Here is a 21,880-nt window from a genome sequence, read left to right as displayed (position 1 = left end):
TTCACGGAGTAAAGGGCATTTTCCCTGCAAAGTTCACGGACCTACGTACCATAATTCAATAAAACGAATGAACAAAAACATAATTATCGTTCTTGCCGTTACATTATGCATCAAAACTAACTGTCCAGCGCCGTTTGAACCTTTATTTATATACATTTCAACTTGCCGACATTTTAAACACACGAGCAATTTCACCGGTCCGATGCGAAGGTGTGTCTTTACTCCTGAAGATTTCATGAATTAATCGGGTATAATCGTTGACGAGTTGGTAACGCGTGTCGTGTATCGTGTTTTTTCTTAAAATGTGACCCAGCATTTGTAAAATGAAAGGAAAATCATTTTTGCGTTGAATAAGACCGAGTTCATGGAAATCGCTGCACAATTGATGAAGTTTTAGCCGTTCTTAGCGATGCACCCTGTTTTCGGGTGATTTTGAGTTGAATAACTTGTATATATATATATATATATATATATATATATATATATATATATATATATATATATATATATATATATATATATATATATATATATATATATATATATATATATATATTATAGTTGATTTTTATGACCCCCCCCCCCTTCGAAGAAGAGGGGATATATTGTTTTGCACATTTATCATGTCTGATCGATGTTGAGTAGGTCACGCGAGTTGTGAATCGTGTTGTAGTTGCGTCCCTTGAATAAGATGGATGTGTTTTTTGCACGTGTATAATTTTGTCGATTTTTTCAATATTCAATAAAATGGGAGTGGATATTACTACTTGGCGTGTGAGAATTGGATGTTTTGTGGTAAAACAAAGACTTGCCAAATGTGTAAAGATGCTTATTTTGTCTAAAGGAGTTAAAAAGTCGATCTCTTTCATTTGGCGCCTGAGCACGTGCATGGCTATCTTGATAATTCTGTGTGGCGATGTGGAGAGAAATCCTGGTCCGCCCAGACAGGACCCGGCACGTAACAAAAAGCAGCCTCTAGACTCACGGGCCTGTGAAGGTCTCTCTAAAGCCACAACCCCTCGACACGATACATTAGACGGCGTGGTGACGAGGCAGCGGACAATGTCATCTTATGCCTTTTCTCAACCGTCGCCATCGCCATTGCATAACAGCGGGACTACTCAAAACAGCCAAAGTAGGTCAACCATTGATTTCAGTAATGATTCTGAAATGTTTACTTTTCTAAGAAATATGAAAATCGACCTTGATAAACAAAATGAACGCTTAGTCACAGAAATCGGCGGTATAAATACTAAGATTGACTCAATTTTTTCAACCATCAGCGAATTAAAGCAAGACAGTGACCGGCTTAGTAGTGATAACCTATTACTACGGGAGGAAGTGTCACAAATGAAGAATAAGTTGGATCAGATTGAAATTCAATCCCGACGAAACAATCTTCGCTTTAACGGTATAGACGGAAGTATAAATGAAAACTGGGATGTTTCGGAAAGAAAAGTACGCTCATTTCTAAAAGATACATTGAATTTTGGGGACGAAGCAGATACGTTCGAAATCGATCGTGCACATCGCATAAAATCTCGGGACCCAAGCAAATGTACACTCATGGTACGGTTTACACGGTTCAAGGACTGTGAACTGATTTTAGGACGGGCGAACAGGCAGTTACAACATAATCGGTCACACTTTGTTCAACAGGACTTCAGCGACAAAGTACGTAAACATAGACACATTCTCGGAGAGCGTATGGTACAAGAGAGAAGAAATGATAACTATGCCGTAATACGTTATGATAAATCAATTGTGAATGACCAAGTGTACAAATACAACGACATTACACAGTCAATTGTTCCCATTGGTACCCGGCGACCTACAACTCGACAACGTCCTGCACGTGGGATACCACGTTGTCACCCAGACAACAATAATGATGCACATCACCGATTGGATGGTAACAATAGGATCAACCACGTGAATGATGACGTAAGTGAACGCATCCCGCACAATGATGGAAATCCGCCAACCAGAGACGATATAAGCTCTCACGAGGATGACGTACGATCCGACTCTTCATTCATGGACTAGGAATTTGGCCGTAACCCAACAAACAATGACAGCACGAGGAAATTGCTCGATATAAATATCGCTAGCTGGAATATTGCAGGCTTACGTAAACACATAACCAATCTGGAATTTAAAGCTTATTTATCTTCATTTGATATTGTTAGTCTATGTGAAACTTGGGGAAACTGTTGTGGTGAATTTAATTCATTATTAGAATCCTACACATGTTATGATCATGTTAGAGAGTTAAATCCAAACAGTATTCGTAACAGTGGAGGCATATGTGTTTTTATTTCTAACCATTTACAGAAGTTAAATATAATCTCACGTTCATACTCACTTTAATGATTGTGTTGTGTTGTACTGTAAATTTTCTAAATTGTTCAAGTCAAAAGATGTCATTATGTATTACACTTATATCTCTCCAGAATGGTCACCAATATATAACCTAACAGATGAGAAGAATGGTATACATTGTATGTTTTCTAACTTAGAACAGCTAAAATTTACATATCCCGATGCTCTATTTTTTCTTATCAGGAGACTTAAATTCTAGAACGCAAGATTACTTAGATTTCATACCTTGCGATGATTTATATTATATATCTGGAGACATAGATTGTGAAGGCAGTGATTTTGATATGCAACGCGCGAATAGAGATAACTTAAGGGGAAATAATTTTGATAAATCGTTAGTCAATTTATGCGGTGTGTTTGATGTACATATTTTAAATGGAAGATTCGCGAACGATAAGGAAGGCCATTTCACATGTGTTTCAAACGAAGGGGCAAGTGTTGTAGATTACATGATTGCTTCATCAGAGTTATTTTCGAGAATTATTGACTTCAAAGTACTTGACCGCTCAGAATCTGATCATTTTCCAATTAACTGTCGAATAAACTTGGAACACATAAATAACAACCGCAATGATTTTGGTAATAATAAAGAAGTTTCGGGCGTAAATAAATACAAATGGCAAGAAAGATTTGCTGATGTCTTTCGCGTTAATATAAATACGCTCTTAAATGAAAATTGTAATATAATAATGAATCTCATTACTACAAATATTAAAGCGGCGATTGACAAAATTAACGCTGTATACTATGAGGCAGGCAAAAATATGCTTTTATTACCGAACTACAAACGATCATTACAGCCACTTTGGTGGGATTAACAATGTGATAATCTTTAGAAACAAAAATACACATATTTACGAAAATGTCGAGCTTCAAATTTACCATCTGATCTAAATGAGTATAAGGATCGCAGAAATATATTTAAAAATTATTGCAATGCTAAAATGTTTGAGTTATAAAGAAAAAATAGAGCGGAACTACTCCAGAATCGAAAAAATCCGAATTTCTTGTGGAAAAAAATTAAGCAAGCTAAACCGCAACAAAACATTACTACTAGTATCGAGGCCAATGAATGGCACGACTATTTTCGTAGTTTATTATACAGCGATCAAGCGCCGTGCATTGTTATAAACAATAACGCAGATGCCATAAACGATGATGTGATTTCGTTAAATGAGCCCTTTACACTCGAAGAAGTCGAATTTCAAATCCGTAATTTAATAAATAATAAAAGCAGTGGCATCGATGGAATACCAGCTGAGTTTTATAAAAATTCATTAAACAATATAACACCCTTCTTAGTATTACTTTTTAATCGAATTTTTGATTCTGGTTACTTTCCTAAAACTTGGGGTCAGAGTATAATATGTCCAATACACAAATCTGGACCTACTCATATTCTTGGAAATTACCGTGGAATCTCTTTTACTAATATAATGTACAACATATTTGCCGGTATATTAAATAAACGATTATATGAATGGGCGGAAGGAAACAATAAATTTGATGAATCCCAAGCAGGTTTTCGGGCCGGCTATTCAGCTATAGATAATGTCTTTTGCCTTCAAGCGATGGCTCAAAAATATTTGTCAAAAAAGGGGGGTAGATGCTATTGCTTATATATAGAAAGGCATTCGATAAAATAAACCACAATGTAATGTTTCAAGCACTTACCAAAAAGGGAATTAAAGGTAAATTCATTGACGTATTAAAAATATGTATAACTCTCTCTTTTCCTGCGTTAAAGTACATAATACAACCGACACTAATTCTGCGGTGAAGTATAGAACCAATTGTCAAATTACTATATCAGAGTTTTTTCAATGTAATATTGGTACCAGTCAGGGGGACAAGACCAGTTCTTACATATTTGCTCTATTAATAGATGGATTATCAGTTATGCTACGTGAAACATGTGGGTCAGGAATTTTTATTTCAAATGAAATACCTGACATTTTATGTCTCATGTTTGCAGACAATATTGCTAGCTGTGCGGAAACGGCCTTTAAACTTCAACAACAGTTAAACGTTGTTGATCAATTTTGCATTAATACGGGAATGGAGATTAATTTAGATAAAACTGAAGTTATTGTTTTTAGAAATGGCGGACCTTTAAGAAATTACGAGCGCTGGACATATCGGGGTACGAAATTAAATACAACTTCCGCTTATAAATACATGGGATTATTGTTTACACCCAAATTATCGTGGAACGCGGCGCAAGAAAAACTAAGTTCACAAGCTCAAAAAGCAATATTCTCAATTTATAGTTATAAGGGGGCTTTTGGGAACTTCCCTATTAAAGAACTTTTTTTACTTTTTGACAGCATGGTAAAGCCAATATTGTGTTATGGCTCACAGATATGGGGATATGAATATGTAAATGCCATTGAAACTGTCCAAAATACATTTTGTAAACGCATTTTGCATGTAAGGAAAAATACTAATACATGTATCGCCCTTGGCGAATGTGGCCGACTACCCTTATCTGTTACATATTTTGTTAATTGCATTAAATATTGGTGTAAACTGTTAATGATGCCTAATAACAGATTTCCTAAACCATGCTATAATATGTTAATATCAATAGATAACGCCGGGCGTACTTGCTGGGCAACACATGTAAAATCTTTAATATTTAGATATGGTTTCGGATTCGTCTGGATCTCTCAGGATATTGGCAACGTAGACTTATTAGTGCGTAATTTTCGTCAGCGTATTTGATTGCGTCACACAAAATTAGCACAGTGACATAAACAATGCATCTAGAGGTAACCATTATAAGAACTATAAATCTCTACTTAACACCGAAAGATATTTGCAGTTGGAAATTCCGCTAAAATATCAGATAGCCTTTGCCAAGTTTAGATGCTCCAATCACAAATTAACTATTGAAATTGGTAGGCAGTTGCATCTTGAATATAATTTGAGAATTTGTAATTTTTGTTTTATCGAGAAACATTTATCTATTATTGATTGTGAATACCATGCGTTTTTTTCAATGTAGTAAATAATACGTTGTCCGTAGAGAATTTCTATATAACTGGTATATGGGTTGAAATTTTGTACATGACTTTTATAATCTGATGAGCAAAACAGATAATGACACACTATTGAAATTGTGTTTGTATGTGTATCATCTTTTGATCAAAATTGAATAGCTGATATATTTTTAAAGTAACATAAACACAATGTAATATGTTGACATATTTTAGTATTAAGATGATGTGTATAATCTTTTGAACAAAATTGAATAAGCTGATATATTTTTAATGTAACATTAACACTATGTAATATGTTGACATATTTTAGTATTAAGATGATGTGTTCGGAACTACAAACATGTGTTATATTTTATATCAAATACTGTGTATTATGGGCCAACGAGCTTTATTTACTTAATAAACTGAGTTGAGTTGAGCACATGTTTTGCACATGTCGGTCGGTCCGTCGGTCGGTCGGTCCCTCGGTCGGTCCGTCCGTCCACCAAATGGTTTCTGGATGATAACTCAAGAACGGTTACGCCTAGAATCATGAAACTTGTTGTACGTACCATCAGTATCTTTAAAGGTTAGTACATTGTTACTGGTGTGAACTCTACTATCAAAGGCTTTCTTTTCCAACCTGACATTGTCTGCAACAGTAGGAAAAGCTACAGTTTGACTCTTTTTAGGACTCACATTCCCCTTTTTGAACCAAACTTTCCGTAAACGAGCTCGTCGCTTAGACAGCACCATAGTTACTGACTCTATTAAATAATAAAACAACATACACAGTTTACAGTGTGAGCAAAATATACTAGACTTACACGATATAATCCTATATTTGATCAAAATGGATATAAAAACTTTTTATTTTCACAGATTGCACTGCATAGAGTACATGAGGCAGTCTGGAGAGTACTGAACGCTGGCCCAGAAGGATTTCACACATGCCCCGCAGACTCTAGTGTCACATCAGACTGTGTATTTACACCCGGTATTGACATTTTGGGGTCCGATTTGTGCCTGTATGTGCGAGAAGTGAATGTCTGGTAATGCATATGTATAAAAAAAACTTTTCTGGGGACAAATGACATCTGAAATGCTACTAAAATCTTCATATCACCCCCAAAAATGCGGGGGGGGGGGGATACTCGAAAGAGCCTAAAGTTCCATTTTGTTCAATTTAGAATACCGCTGAAGAGTGTTGTTAACTCTGTTCTCATATATGTTACCGTCTATGCATTAAGAAACTCAAAGCCATGCTAATTTTTTGGATTAAAACTATGTTGAAACATGTACCCAAAACGTTTTTTCTGCTCTTAATTTCCAACTGAAAATGCTTTTATATGTTTTATTTCCAATGCCTTGTTTTTTGTTTTTCCAACAAATCTTCACTTGAGCTTGACAGTAAGTAATATTCTTTCTGAAAATACATCATACTTATTGAAAAATATGGTTTTATTAAAATCAGAAAGAGTTGGGTTCTCTTATAGGTTACATAACCCCAAACCGAAACTCCTGTTTGCCGTCAACTTGATACATAGTACACATTGTTCAGTGCATGCTGCCTATGATTTGTAAAATACATTGCAAATGGTTGGTTTTGGTATCAACTTGAAGGTATATTTGTAAGCAATAAAAAAACGAGCCATTTTGTGCCGTACTTTTTCTGTTGATAAGTCCCGGCTTTGAAAGTAGGTCTTACTATTTGAGCCCAAAATGGCTGTCTGCACAGCTGTTAAAACTGGTGTTCCTATTCTAAGGTAAATATTTTGAGTTACAGAGTATAGAATTTAATGACAGGCATTTTTTGTTAAAAGATTATGCATTTATCTTTCCAATGATGTATGATGATATAGCGGGTATGCGCTTGATCATGGTAAAATTGATATCGAACTTCAACTATTTTATATGTAATATAGAAGGAAATTAATTGCGAATGCGTAACCTTATAGACAATCCCGGAATCGATAAATTGACCGCCGCCATAATGGCTATCACGTGACCACGCCGCCATCTTGGTACTGAAGAATTTGTCAGATAACAGCGTTCTACATGGGTGACATGTACAACGTCGTTATCTGTCAAATTCTTCACGTTATGTTTAATGCCGAATTTGCTGTATTTCTTTTTAAAGAAATCCTTTCAGTTATGCTTTTGTTTAAAACACAATTATCATGCCCCCCTTCGAAGAAGAGGGGGTGAATTGTTTTGCACATGTCGGTCCGTCCGTATGTCCGTCCGTATGTCTGTCCGTCCACCAGATGGTTATCCGGATGATAACTCAAGAACGCTTAAGTCTAGCTAGGATCAAGAAACTTTATATGTACATTGATCATGACTGGCAGATGACCCCTATTGATTTTGAGGTCACTAGGTCAAAGGTCAAGGTCACAGTGACTCGTTCTTGGATGCAGTTTAGGACCACATTTGCAGATTATATTATTTACTGGTGTCGTAGGATCTCTGTCCCCACCAGATGGTTTCCGGATGATAACTCAAGAATGCTTACGCCTAGGTTCATGAAACTTCATAGGTACATTGATCATGACTGGCAGATGACCCCTATTGATTTTCAGGTCACTAGGTCAAAGTTCAAGGTCAAAGTGACTCGAAATAGTAAAATTGTTTCCGGATGAAAACTCAACAATACTTACGCATAGGATCATGAAACTTCATAGGTACATTGATCATGACTGGCAGATGACCCATATTGATTTTCAGGTCACTAGTTCAAAGGTCAAGGTCACAGTGACTTGAAACAGTAAAATGGTTTCCGGATAATAACTCAAAAATGCTTACGCCTAGTATCATGAATCTTAATAGGTACATTGATCATGACTGGCAGATGACCCCTATTGATTTTCAGGTCACTAGGTCAAAGGTCAAGGTCACAGTGACTCGAAAGAGTCAAATGGTATCCGGATGATAACTCAAGAATGCTTACGCCTAATATCATGAAACTTCATAGGTACATCGATCATGACTGGCAGATGACCCATATTGATTTTCAGGTCACTGGGTCAAAGGTCAAGGTCACAGTGATAAAAAACGTCATCACACAATGGCTGTCAATAGAACTGGCGGCCAATATGGGGGGCATGCATGTTTTACAAACAGCCCTTGTTTCTTTATTGAATTTTATTATTCGAAGATAATTATAATGGTCATTTCCGCAGTCTGAAGTAAACTTTGTGATTTTAAGCGTTAATAATTCAGCAGATGTTAATAAGCAAAATTTTTAAAGATTTATGACCGAGATATACAATTTCTTTGTAAATCAGATATCTGCCTTTGATTAAAACATTATTATTTCTTTAAACAAATATATAGTTCCAGATATACCCATTAAGAAAATGTATAAGATCCAATACAGAGATACATTTTTTATTGAATAGTACACATCTTTGTTTTTCTAAAGATTGCTTATTTCCTTATTAATATTTCCTATTAAAGTATCATTTTTAAGGTAATGTAAAAGCTCTAGCTGAAATAAAATTTGTGATTCTAACCTAAATTGGTCCGGAATTATCTATAAGCGAAACTCTGTAAGATATCATGTAGAGGCAAACTTTTCTTTTTAAAAAGTATATGGTGTAGTATAAAACTGTGTTGTTTTTATTAATATATTTTATTTAAAAATCGCCCCAAAAGAGCATCTCTAGCCGGAAAATAATTTTGTGATTTGAAATTAACCAGTCCATGGAATATTCATTAGCGAAAATGTGTAAGATGTCAGAAGAGGGCAGGTTTTTTAATTGGAAAGTTAATATCTACTTTTGCTTATAACTTTATTTTTATTTTATCATTTAAACACCATTCTTATGTTAGTATTAAAGTCTGTAGCCTGAACAAACTGTGTTTGTCTGTTCTTAATATGTTTTTACGGAATGTCAATTTGATAATTTAAATTAATTAATTAATGGTAAAGAACACCATCTGCGATTGAGGAACGAAAGCATTCCCTCAGTGGGAGACGATGTCCCTATAGTGGATTAAAAGTGTTAATTCGTATGTCTGTGGCACCATATAATTATCTCCACATGTGAAGATGCTGTTATTAAGATAAGATACCATGCGTCACCTTCCAATAACATGTCAAATTACAATAAAGGCCTAATTCATGCTGTGTTTTATCAGAGACGTAGATCTTCGTCTCTGGTTTAATGACTTAAACAATGCCGATGGACCTGATAACAATATTAATATTACCAAAAAAATGCTGTTATATGATTGTTGTATCGATAACACAAACCATCATTATCTTTAAATATATTTAATAAAATCGCGTCGCTTCGATTTATTGTTCAGGGACCTATACAAACATATATACTAACCTCCCTTAGAACAGATTACGTACCTTGTTTGCAAAATTATTGTTCTAACTAATAAAGGCATTCGTTGCATTCAATTATATTTATCCAGTTTATATTAGAAATGCACATTCAGTCAAAATTTGTTTAATTCAAATGAATAGTGAGATTTTGATTTTTCGTATATGCTGAAATGTAGTCATGCATTGTGATCCGAACTTCATGAAATTTCTAAGGATCACGTTATTCTCATTTCGAATTATCTGACACATTGTGCAGACTCCGCCGACTGCGGAGTTAATAGTATACTAACGAGCAATAACAAAAGAAAAATGAATAAGGGTGTCACGGTACTCCGTGGGACGGTATATCGTAATATCTCACCTACAAAAAATGACCTTATCCGACTGGCTTAGAGCGGTCATGTGCCCATGGTGTATTTTCCATACACCCCGAGTAATTTCTATACACCCCGAGTAATTCCCATACTTCTATCAACGTAAAAAATGGCGTCTGTTCGATAAACTGCTAAATAAGTATTGTTATTAATATATAATATATTCTATATAATGTATACTATATAGTATATAATATATAACATTATGTTTATAATATATTGATTTTTGATTGTTCATTAACTTTCAAAATTTGTTCACAAGTTCATATGTGTTTAGCTTTATACTTTATACTTGTTATAGATTCTACAAAACCACACTCTTAGACTTAACAGCTTCACCTTGGTCAAGAAAGGTAACAGTTTTGATATGACCTGTCCAGACCCCCACTCCCATTCATTAGAAGTTTACCTATATAATTCTATTTTATTTGTATCGTTCAATTTATTGAGTTTAAGGCAATAAGTGAATAGTACATACTGGCAAAACTTCCAAAAGCTAAATAAGATTTTTATTGACATTTTTTTAATGCAATTTACACTACTTTAAAACATAATTACTATTAAGTATAATTAATAGCAAAGTTTAATTAATTGTGTATCATCATCCAAGCTTCCAGTTATTGTTGAATGTTAGAAGTTACATTAGCCGTTTTCATCCAGCCACTTGTGACAATTTTATCTAAATAGTTTTATAAATTTGATAGGTGAGAGTAAAACAAGAGACTCACGAAGCTTCATCCACCCCAGCACAGTCGTATGCAAGACTGCCTGCCTTACCCCAGCGTCTATTTCTGATCTCTCTGTTGTACCTCAGTCTCCAAATGAAGGATCCATAAATAAAACTGCTGAAGGTATGGTTTTAGGTGCTTTTTTCCTATAATTCATTCATTCATAACTGCTTATCAGGTTTCACTGACCTACTCTGACATCTGCACATACCATAGTGTAGGGTGAACAGACTGAATAAAAGCCAGTCTGCGCAGCTATAATAGCTGTTATAAAGATTGTAGACTCTTCAAAAACTGTTCATGCCCAGTGTTCTTGTTATGCCCCCAAAGGCCGAAGGGAAGGCATATTACTTTTAAATTCCGTCTGTTTGTCTGTCAGTTTGATTGTTCGTCACACTATGAGTTTTTGTATGAAATTTTCCTTCCTTCAGTAACTATGAATGACTGCTAAATGAACATTTCTTCATTTTCAGACAGTTAAAAACCCAGAAGTGCTATGGAAGACCTGTATGGTGATGTTCTGGATGTGAAAGTTGAACCTGCAAAACCAGTATCAACCAGAGCTTGGGATGAACTGCAACTTTATAGATCTGTACCAACAACAGAAACTTTACTGTAAGCAACAAACTTAATACATAATAAACAAATTACACTTTTCTTTATATAGTTTTGTAGCGAGTTTTGCCTGCCTTCGATCAGTTTGTTAATAATAGTAGAGTGTAACCATTGCTCTATACGGCATCGTCCTCTTACAGTTATTCGGATAAAATAGATCGGACGCTAGCATTTTCAATTTGGGTAATACATATATTTTTTTTATTCTGAAATTAAAAAAACAATTTGCAGTAATGCCTTACAATGTAACTTTTTACTGCATGACTATGATGGGTAACTCACTAATGAGAATTGAATATTGTTAAATAGTATCTCATTTCTGTTTCATAAGGCTGAAGTAAACTAGTTTTTACCTATTTTGTAGAATAGTTTCGTCTAGGTTATCACGTGACTTGTCTGTATATAAGCAGTGGCTTCTCTGCATTAGGATGATTTCGAAGTTGGTTCTCAAGGCGTACAGATCAAATAGTTTTAGGTAAATAACTGTAACTGTCTACTGAGTAATTCCACGTAGTGGTCGGAAAAGTGACAGAACTTGTTGTTAGTAAGGGCTCGTCTGCTGAGTAAACCTAGGTGGAAAAGCGACAGTCTAAATCTAACACTAACAGTTAAGGCTTTGACGTTCGTCTACGCATAGTTTTAGACTAGTTTCATCCATAGTCTCAGGCCAGGCTCATCCATAGTTTCAGACTAGTTTCATCCATTGTATCAGACTAGGCTCATCCATAGTCTCAAACCAGTCCCATCCATAGTCTCAGACCAGGCCCATCCATAGTCTCATACCAGGCTTGTCCGTTGTTCTTATTGATTAGTTTTTTATATTGACCCGGTTTTGTTGATTTCTACTGTGATTTATTATATGCACCAATCATTGTTCGTTTATTTTAAAATCATGCACGGGACGCATAAAACCGGAGGCGTGGGTAATGTAGCGAATTTACCTGCCTTCGTTCAGTTTGTTAATAATAGTAGAGTGTAACCATTGCTCTATACGGCATCGTCCTCTTACAGTTATTCGGATAAAATAGATCGGACGCTAGCATTTTCAATTTTGGTAATACATATATTTTTTATTCTGAAATTAATAAAACAATTTGCAGTAATGCCTAATAATATAACTTTTTACTGCATGACTATAATGGGTAACTCACTTATGAGAATTGAATATTGTTAAATAGTATCTCATTGCTGTTTCATAAGGCTGAAGTAAACTAGTTTTTACCCATTTTGTAGAATAGTTTCGTCTAGGTTATCACGTGACTTGTCTGTATATAAGCAGTGGCTTCTCTGCATTAGGATGATTTCGAAGTTGGTTCTCAAGGCGTACAGATCAAATAGTATTAGGTAAATAACTGTAACTGTCTACTGAGTAATTCCACATAGTGATCATAAAAGTGGCAGAACTAATTGTTAGTAAGGGCTCGTCTGCTGAGTAAACCTAGGTGGAAAAGCGACAGTCTAAATCTAACACTAACAGTTTAGGCTTTGACGTTCGTCTACGCATAGTTTTAGACTAGTTTCATCCATAGTCTCAGGCCAGGCTTATCCATAGTTTCAGACTAGTTTCATCCATTGTATCAGACTAGGCTCATCCATAGTTTCAAACCAGACTCATCCATAGTATCAGACTAGGCTCATCCATAGTCTCAAACCAGTCTCATCAATAGTCTCAGACCAGGCCCATCCATAGTCTCATACCAGGCTTGTCCGTTGTTCTTATGGATTAGTTTTTTATATTGACCCGGTTTTGTTGATCTCTACTGATTTATTATATGCAACAATCATTGTTCGTTTATTTTAAAATCATGCACGGGACGCATAAAACCGGAGGCGTGGGTTATGTAGCGAAACTTGCCTGCCTTCGATCAGTTTGTTAATAAAAGTAGAGTGTAACCATTGCTCTATACGGCATCGTCCTCTTACAGTTATTCGGATAAAATAGATCGGACGCTAGCATTTTCAATTTTGGTAATACATATATTTTTATTCTGAAATTAATAAAACAATTTGCAATTATGCCTTACAATATAACTTTTTACTGCATGACTATAATGGGTAACTCACTAATGAGAATTGAATATTGTTAAATAGTATCTCATTGCTGTTTCATAAGGCTGAAGTAAACTAGTTTTTACCCATTTTGTAGAATAGTTTCGTCTAGGTTATCACGTGACTTGTCTGTATATAAGCAGTGGCTTCTCTGCATTAGGATGATTTCGAAGTGGTTCTCAAGGCGTACAGATCAAATAGTATTAGGTAAATAACTGTAACTGTCTACTGAGTAATTCCACGTAGTGGTCATAAAAGTGGCAGAACTAATTGTTAGTAAGGGCTCGTCTGCTGAGTAAACCTAGGTGGAAAAGCGACAGTCTAAATCTAACACTAACAGTTTAGGCTTTGACGTTCGTCTACGCATTGTTTTAGACTAGTTTCATCCATAGTCTCAGGCCAGGCTCATCCATAGTTTCAGACTAGTTTCATCTATAGTATCAGACTAGGCTCATCCATAGTCTCAAACCAGTCCCATCCATAGTCTCAGACCAGGCCCATCCATAGTCTCAGACCAGGCTCGTCCGTTGTTCTTATTGATTAGTTTGTTATATTGACCCGGTTGTGTTGATTTCTACTGTGATTTATTATATGCACCAATCATTGTTCCAAATCCTTTGTTTCTAATCACACTCGTAAAGCAGCCAGGCGAAAATATTATATATCCTTAGCCAGCGCGAATTTTAGTCTGGTTAAAGTCACCTTGCACGTTACAGTTTCATATGCGCCAACGCGCAAAAGTACATTTTCAATGTTTGGATATTGGAATATTCGCGGCAAGAAAGATTAAATTGGCGCAATCAATAAAATATGTGGCGCAGTAATTGGCTCAATGTTAACGGAAATTCTCCCAATATCAACTCATATCACATTTTTAAATGACAAATTTTGTAATCATGAATTTAAAATAAAATTACATTTTTTTTACAAATTAAAGAAATGATGTATGTGGAAGTCTTTAAATAAAATTGAAAAATGGTTTAAAATGGTTTGTATGTTGTTTCCATCTGACAATACGTATTGCGATACGTATTGTATCGTACTAACTGTACCGCGATACGTATCGTATCGTAAAGTGAGCGTATCGTGACACCCTTAAAAATGAAAAGTTATATAGTAAAGGATAATAAGGAGAATAAGCAACTTATGAAAGAATTTGCATATAGATATATATTGACCTTCGAAACGACACATTTATTCATAGCGCAAGGACAATATTATTTTAGCTTTTTTGAGTTCAAGTTCTTCCTGGATGAGGGAAAACATCATGATAAAAGGAAGAGCCATAGCAAGGGATCTTGGGTCATGCTTTCGCGGAATAAATTCCTCTTGGAACACCGCAGATGTTGTTTTGAGTATATTTAACAAAAAAATCTGACCAAAGCACTGAAGGCACTGCAGTTGTTCGCTCTTTGAAATTATTTAATATAACTTAGAGTCACAGGACACGAACTTCAACTTTTGAACGTAGGCCAATCGAACGGCCACACAAAATGCAAACATCAATTTTATTTACTTTTTAGTTGTCTATAGTGTTGACATTTTGAAAAAAGGAGGACAATGCCCATTGATTTACAATCTCTCACGTTATACAGAATTCACACAAACTCCACTTATGATTACAAAGATGAAACAATAAATTCAACGTATATCTCAGTTGGCGCTAAGGAAAAGTCTGTGAGTCTAACAAAGAATGAACCACAACGTAATTCTTATTTATATAAGCTTTATTCTTTTATGTGTTATGTATGTTGTTTTGTTTTGTGCTGTTTTGTACTGTTTTGGCGTGCTGTTTTGTACTGTTTCGGCAATTTGTCACTTGCCTTAACCCATTTATGCCTAGCGTCTAGAAAAAATGCCTTTGCAAACAGCGTAGACCCAGATGAGACGCCGCATGATGCGGCGTCTCATCAGTGTCTGCGCTGTTTGCTTAAAGGAATTTCTGTAAGAAATATTATTAATATAGAAATAAATATACTAGACATCCCTAATTTTGGAGAAAAAAAAAATCCCATTAAGAAGGATGGGAGAGTCCAATTGGCATAAATGGGTTAAATAAAGGACCAACTAAATGTTTATAATAAGAAATCAATACTGCTCCAGCAGCTGGAGTTCCACGTCTTTATATTATAATAATTGTATTGGTATCAATGAGCATTGTATTAAATTTTCAATCAAACCATATGTGACGTAACAAGTTAAATATGATATTAAATATTAGTATACAAAATATTATACGCATTAGAAAATTGTAAACAACAAAAATTCAATTGGCTAAAATTCCTACTCTAAGCAATATCTTACTTACAAAGAGACCAGCTAATTAATGAATTAGAAAATACATGCTTTAGAACAATATCAGATGACCAACACAGATAGTAATTATAAATAACGTCAAAACCGACCAGAATAACACACCAAATTAATTAATCATTGCTCATCACGTTAATTAAACATGTATGCGGTATGCAACCTGTAGATTGAATGTTGTATGATTTCATGTAAATAGCGTACTCCCTTATTTGTCTATCTCATATGCGAGATCCCGTCGGAAATCGACATGTCAGCATTGTGTGTTCCAATCTATATTAATACAAATAATAGTCAAAGACTATGTCACACATATTTTTATTTCTTTTTACATTTTGTCTTGAAATAAAATGCTTCATTTAATGTATTTCCATTTAGTTTTTATTCATTTTCATGTACTGACATTAACGTGCACATGTGGTTAGCGTGCGGATATGATATTAATTGGTAAAAACATCATTTTGAATGAAAAATAATCGAATTATAACGAAAAATTTACTTCTCTAAAAAACAATTCACTATCAAATCTATAAATGACAAGGTATTCCACTCAAAATCACCCGAAAACAGAGTGCATCGCTTTGAACAGCAATAACTTCATCAACTGTAAAGCGATGTCCATGAACACGGTCTTATTCAATGCAGAATGAATTGCCTTTCTGGAACTGTACATATCTGGCAATGTTTTTAGAAATGCTGGGTCAAATTTCAAGAAATAACATGATACACAACTTGCGTGACCTACTCGAAAACGATCAGACCCTATCGAAGACTGAAATCTTCACGGAGTAAAGGGCATTTTCTCTGCAAAGTTCACGGTCCTAGGTACCATAATTCAATAAAACGTATGAAAAAACATCATTACCGTTCTTGCCGTTACATTATGTATCAAAACTAACTGTCCAGCGCCGCTTAAACCTTTGTTAACATACATTTCAACTGGCCGACATTTTAAACACACTAGCGATTTCATTGGTCCAATGCGAAGATGTGTCTCTACTCCTGAAGATTTGATGAATTAATCGGGTTTGATTGATGACGAGTAGGTCACGCGAGTTGTTAATCGTGTTGTTTCTTAAAATCTGCCCCGTCATTTGTAAAATGAAAGGAAATTCGTTTCTGCATTGAAAAATCTGAAACAACTTTTTTAATTTTGTCAATTAACCAAAACGTGAATAGGCCCCTTCAATGTTTGCTTTAATATTTTAGTTTAAGCAGCAATGCGCGACAATTACCTTTTTAGCAACACAAATATTATTATGAAACCTGGTTCTCAAGGCTTCAACGACAGTATTGTATGTATGTATTTCTTTTTGACCTTGCAGTTAAGGATAACCCATGAAAGTAGAAAGCACTTATTTCCAATTGGGTCCTTTGTTTTTTGCTGAAGAGACAGCAAGCAGAAGAGACAGTTTTGAGATACAAGGAATCTGGGTGCGACACCCTAGCTCGTTGCGAATAGATCGCTTGGTTATTTTACGTGCTCAGTGTATAGCACCGATACACGCGAGCATTACCTGGGTTTCATACCAGTACATCTCTAGTTGGGTGGGAAACACGTGAAGCATTTCTGAACTTCCCAGTGCCCCGGCCAGGAATTGAACCGGGGACCTCTGGAATGGTAGACCAGTGTGTTACCACTCGACCACCGCACCACCAACAGTGGAACTCACAAGTAATCGATGTGAATGCCACTCGTGGAACGATAAAACAGTCTCAACGAGGTAGCATTATGTTAACAATAGTTTTCACGGTGGTTGTCTAGAACGTATGCTATGGAAGTCATTTGTAGCCATCATAAAACACGCTGCGAATCACAACCGTGTAAAACATAAGTCTTATTATTTCGATGTACGATGGCCCTAACAAGTACTATATGCACGATGTTCGCGGATCATTATGCAATTAATCGCACTTGTAATAAACATAAAAAAATCTTATTTTGGTCATGTATCAAAGAATGTCTGCAAACAATGGGATATGAACAAATAAATGTTATTTATAATTAATATATTTTCTTTGATCGACGATTTGATGAATTGTAAAAATGAGAGCAATATCACTCTAAAATGAATAACACAACTTATAATATTTAATGTCAATGTAAATAGTTAAACAATTAATTAAAAGCGAAAAAACGCTAAAACAAGTGTCCATTCCTGTTTGCTCAGATTCATATTCGTCAACGAATTGATCTGATGATAGGTTGACTTAATTATCTATCAATCGACTTAGAATCCCATTCGTTTCTATTTAAAACCGGTTTAAACCCACTATGCTTTGGATTGACCGTCACAATGCGCTGATCCCGGTTTCATTAATGATCGAGTATTAACCCATTTATGCCTAGCGTATAGAAAAACTTGGCAAACAGCGTGGACCCAGATGAGACGCCGCATAATGCGGCGTCTTATCTGGGTCTGCGTTGTTTGCTAAAAGGAATGTTTGTAAGAAATATTCTAAATATAGAAATAAATGTACTAGATATCCCTAATTTTGGCAATAAATTGATCTAATTTAGAAGGACGGGAGAGTCCACTAGGCATAAATGGGTTAATTGTGTAATTGTGCGCAATGCTTACACATGGTTTGTGTCATACTCTCGGAAATTACCGTAAATACCATATTCTAGGTCGCCGTGGCGTAGTGGATATGGTATCCGCCTATCGACCGGGATGTCACAGGTTCGATCCCCACCGTGGAGGCGTTCTTTCGACCGCCCCCCCCCCCCAATAATGGTTGTAAGTCCCAGTAAACGGATTCGAGAGCGTTTAAAGAAGCTTTAGGCTTAGTCTTTCGATGTAATCGAACTAAAATGGGTTAAAAAAGAAATGCCATAATCAAAATAAGGGTTCTCTCCTGCTGGTGCAAGTATATTATCACTTTCTTCTATTTCAATAAAACTATGTTGGACTTTATCTTAAGAAACAACAAAGTTGATTAATAGAGACGTTTGTTTCGGTTGTTGTTTTAAGACATTTGAATTGCGATAGAGTGAAGGCTATCGACATGGCTTGTTCGAGCGAATTTCCAGAACCGTTCTATCAAACACATGGAATATTTGTCATTCTACGTGCGATTATGTCCGATTTTTTTATGAAGGAGACGCCATCTCCATGAAAGTGTTAGGTGTATACTGAAAAGATGCTGACTTTTGGATAAAATCGAACATAACATATTTTCTTCTTTTGTTTTCATTTTCTATTTTAGGTTTCAGTCATTTTTTTAAATGTAAGGTCGCTATTTCAAACAGAAAGTTTATTATGTTTATAAAATCTATCTCGCATTTTGTGTATTGCCCTTTACTACGATGTCTGATTTGCCATATGTTAACTCGGGCTTATTTAATTTAGCTATTTACGTAGAATCTTTAATTTCTTTGTCTTTACAAATGGGTTACCTAGGAAAGTGCTATAATAGAATATCAAAGACAATTATTTGTCTATTGTGATTTTCAGATGATTGTTTAGACGGTGGGTTATACATGCATGTATAAAAATACTACACAGGCTTATCAGCACTCTTTACTTTTTAGTCCGTTAAAAAGAGTATGTGACTGTAGTACCACTACTAGTATTTAGTGTTTGTTTGGGCCTTTTGTACATTTCTAAAAAAAAGTGATACATTAAAAATTGATACATTTCAAAGGTTAAGAGATAACGACTAAAATAAAACCGTTATTAATGAAAGAATGCTGCATTATGTTTGTGTAACTGCTTCTATTCTTCATTTCTTCACATCTGCTTTTGTGCTGGAAACACGATAGTTAACTTGTGCCATATTTAGATTGTAAAACTAAAGCTGGTAGGTTTTAAGTGTCACTTGCAAGTGAACTTGAAATTTAAATGTGTACTTGAATAGATTTTAAATAGGAACAGAAAGTTATGGGCCGTGTTTTATGGAACTTTGGATCAACGCAGTTCCTGGATAACCGACTGAACAAGCCAGTGGTGTCGGCAACCTGACTTAATGCGGACTGGGCTCGAAACCCAGTAAACTCGACCCGAAATATGACCAGTATGCTTTCAAGAATAATCAATGAGCCTGGATCATTAGTTAGAGGGATAGGTTAACAACGAGGTGACGGTTTTGAATTGAATAAACTATGTTGCAATCTTTTCTTAATCCAAATTCGCGTTAATTTCCTTTTAACACATTACTTTAATTGTTTATAAAAAGTTAGCTTACCTTTCGTTTTATTGCATTATTTTATCTTTTAAACTTAGTTGAAATAAGTTATATATAAAACAACTGAAATTTAAAGTTTGCTAGGTTTAATATTTTTAAGATTAAAATATTGAGTGCTCAGGCGCGGAGAGATATTGTTATGAAAGTTCCTATGTCAATGATGTTCTTACCTTGATCAGTATTTATATAAATATGGAAAAAAACTTGAACAGTCCTGATACATTTTGCGGGCTTCTCCGGCTGTGGAGTTAATTAAAACACAACCTGAAAGAATCCAAACGATTTTAATAGTTCTATGTGACAATAAATACAACATACAGACCTTCAATATTTTGCACGACGGTTATATTACATTTCATTGTTTAATGTGTTCGATCGTAAATTGCCAATAAAATATAATTTGAATGCGTTTGTTCAGTACGAACAAGATTCTTGTTCTAATGGCTGCTGAGCCCGTTGCAGTGATATATGTGAGAGCATATAGCGACAACTCTGCAAGGAGATTGCCAAACCTTATCATTATGGTTGGCTGAGTACTTACCTCCGGGCACTAGCAGTTTTTATCAATTTTGCAAAATAAATGCGTAAAACAATGCAAGTAACAATTAGGTATAATTGAAAACTTATGTCAAATTATGAGTGAAATGCATATTATGAGTAACTGAAAGCCACAACATGTTAGCACTAAAGCAAAAACTTCAAATAAGCCGGGTAGACATATCTAATAAATGTATATATTTTCACTATGACCTGAATTAGTACATTTTTGAAGTTTTAAGTATCACATATAATGGCTTGAGCCCGGGGGGGGGGGGGGGGGGGGCGGGGGGTAACTTCCTATATACGGGTATATAGGGGTGTGCCAATTTATGGGGTGTGTTTTTCGACTAAAATTATTGAAATGGGTATGGTTTTGAGCATCTAAGTATAGATATGGGTATTGAAATCAGAAATTTGCTATTATAAAAATGCATATAGATTTGAAAGTATCAGTATCAAAATGGATATCATAAATGTCATTCTTGTATATAAATGTAAACTAGAAATAAATTAGAAGTAAATTTCAGTAGCGGTAAAGATATAATAGCAAATTCAATAAGTATACTGTAATGATATGAAAGAGATTAACATTCTAGTATGAAATGTGTCCACTTTATCAAATTCTAGTATTTAAATGGGTCCAATTGATCAAACTACTTGTATTGAAATGGGTTTACTTTCTCAATGGTATCGTATACAAATGGGTATGCTTTTTAAAAAAAATCTTGTATCAAAATGGGTCTACTTTATCAGAGTTCCGGTATAAAAAATGGTCACATTTCGGAAGTCTCAGCGGGACACCCCTACCCTAAAATTTGGAAAGTTACCCCCACCTCCCTCCCCCGGGGGGCTTGAGATTTAAATTGCATGCTAAGTGAATACGACAGTAAGTCTAATGTAAGGCCATTCAGTGTGTATTCTACATCGCATAGAAAATTCGTACCTTATCGTCTGGGCTCTAAATGTCAGTTGTACACCACATTTAAATGCGAGTCAAATTTTTGGCTTTTGTTTTCGGAATACCTATATAAGTCTATTATTTAAAAATCTTTGGTATACTGGAGTTGTTGTTTTTAATTTAAAAAGTCTTTTTGGATGATAAAAAACTTACCTCGAGATAACCGATGACACAATTGTTAATGATGGCCTCATAGTTTATCGATTAAACAAAGACAGTGTAATAAAAAATAACTTTAAGGTAGCGCACCTCTAACGGGCACATATCCAAATATAATCTAATTAATTATTTTCTTAATCAGCATCATTTCACTGAACTACATGCAAATTTGTAGGCAGGCTTTCCATGCTTTTTAAAAAAATATACAGATTTTTTCAAAACCACCCCCACGCTCGGCTTTTGTCCAGTTTATTTTC

At 35.1% G+C, this 21,880-nt stretch overlaps 1 protein-coding gene across 2 annotated transcripts; it reads left to right on the top strand.

The window, feature by feature from the left end:
* Positions 1-675: 675 nt before the first annotated feature.
* LOC127857388 (uncharacterized) lies at positions 676-11,400 on the top strand. Of its 2 annotated transcripts, XR_008038383.1 has the most exons (5): positions 676-1,135; positions 6,246-6,360; positions 10,378-10,429; positions 10,781-10,927; positions 11,278-11,400. XR_008038383.1 is itself a non-coding variant. In XM_052393787.1 (2 exons), exons 1-2 carry the CDS (start codon positions 748-750, stop codon positions 6,257-6,259), a joined length of 402 nt encoding a protein of 133 aa, XP_052249747.1. In that variant the 5' UTR covers positions 676-747; the 3' UTR covers positions 6,260-6,438. The 2 variants fall into 2 exon arrangements, 1 of the variants encoding a protein (XP_052249747.1); XM_052393787.1 differs by lacking the exons at positions 10,378-10,429; positions 10,781-10,927; positions 11,278-11,400 and having other exon boundaries at positions 6,246-6,438.
* Positions 11,401-21,880: the final 10,480 nt, after the last annotated feature.

This window comes from Dreissena polymorpha, chromosome 1 (genome assembly GCF_020536995.1).
Source record: "Dreissena polymorpha isolate Duluth1 chromosome 1, UMN_Dpol_1.0, whole genome shotgun sequence".
NCBI classification, from domain to species: domain Eukaryota; kingdom Metazoa; phylum Mollusca; class Bivalvia; order Myida; family Dreissenidae; genus Dreissena; species Dreissena polymorpha.
Note: the sequence above shows the minus strand (reverse complement) of the source record. Positions and strands in the feature narration are given on the sequence as shown.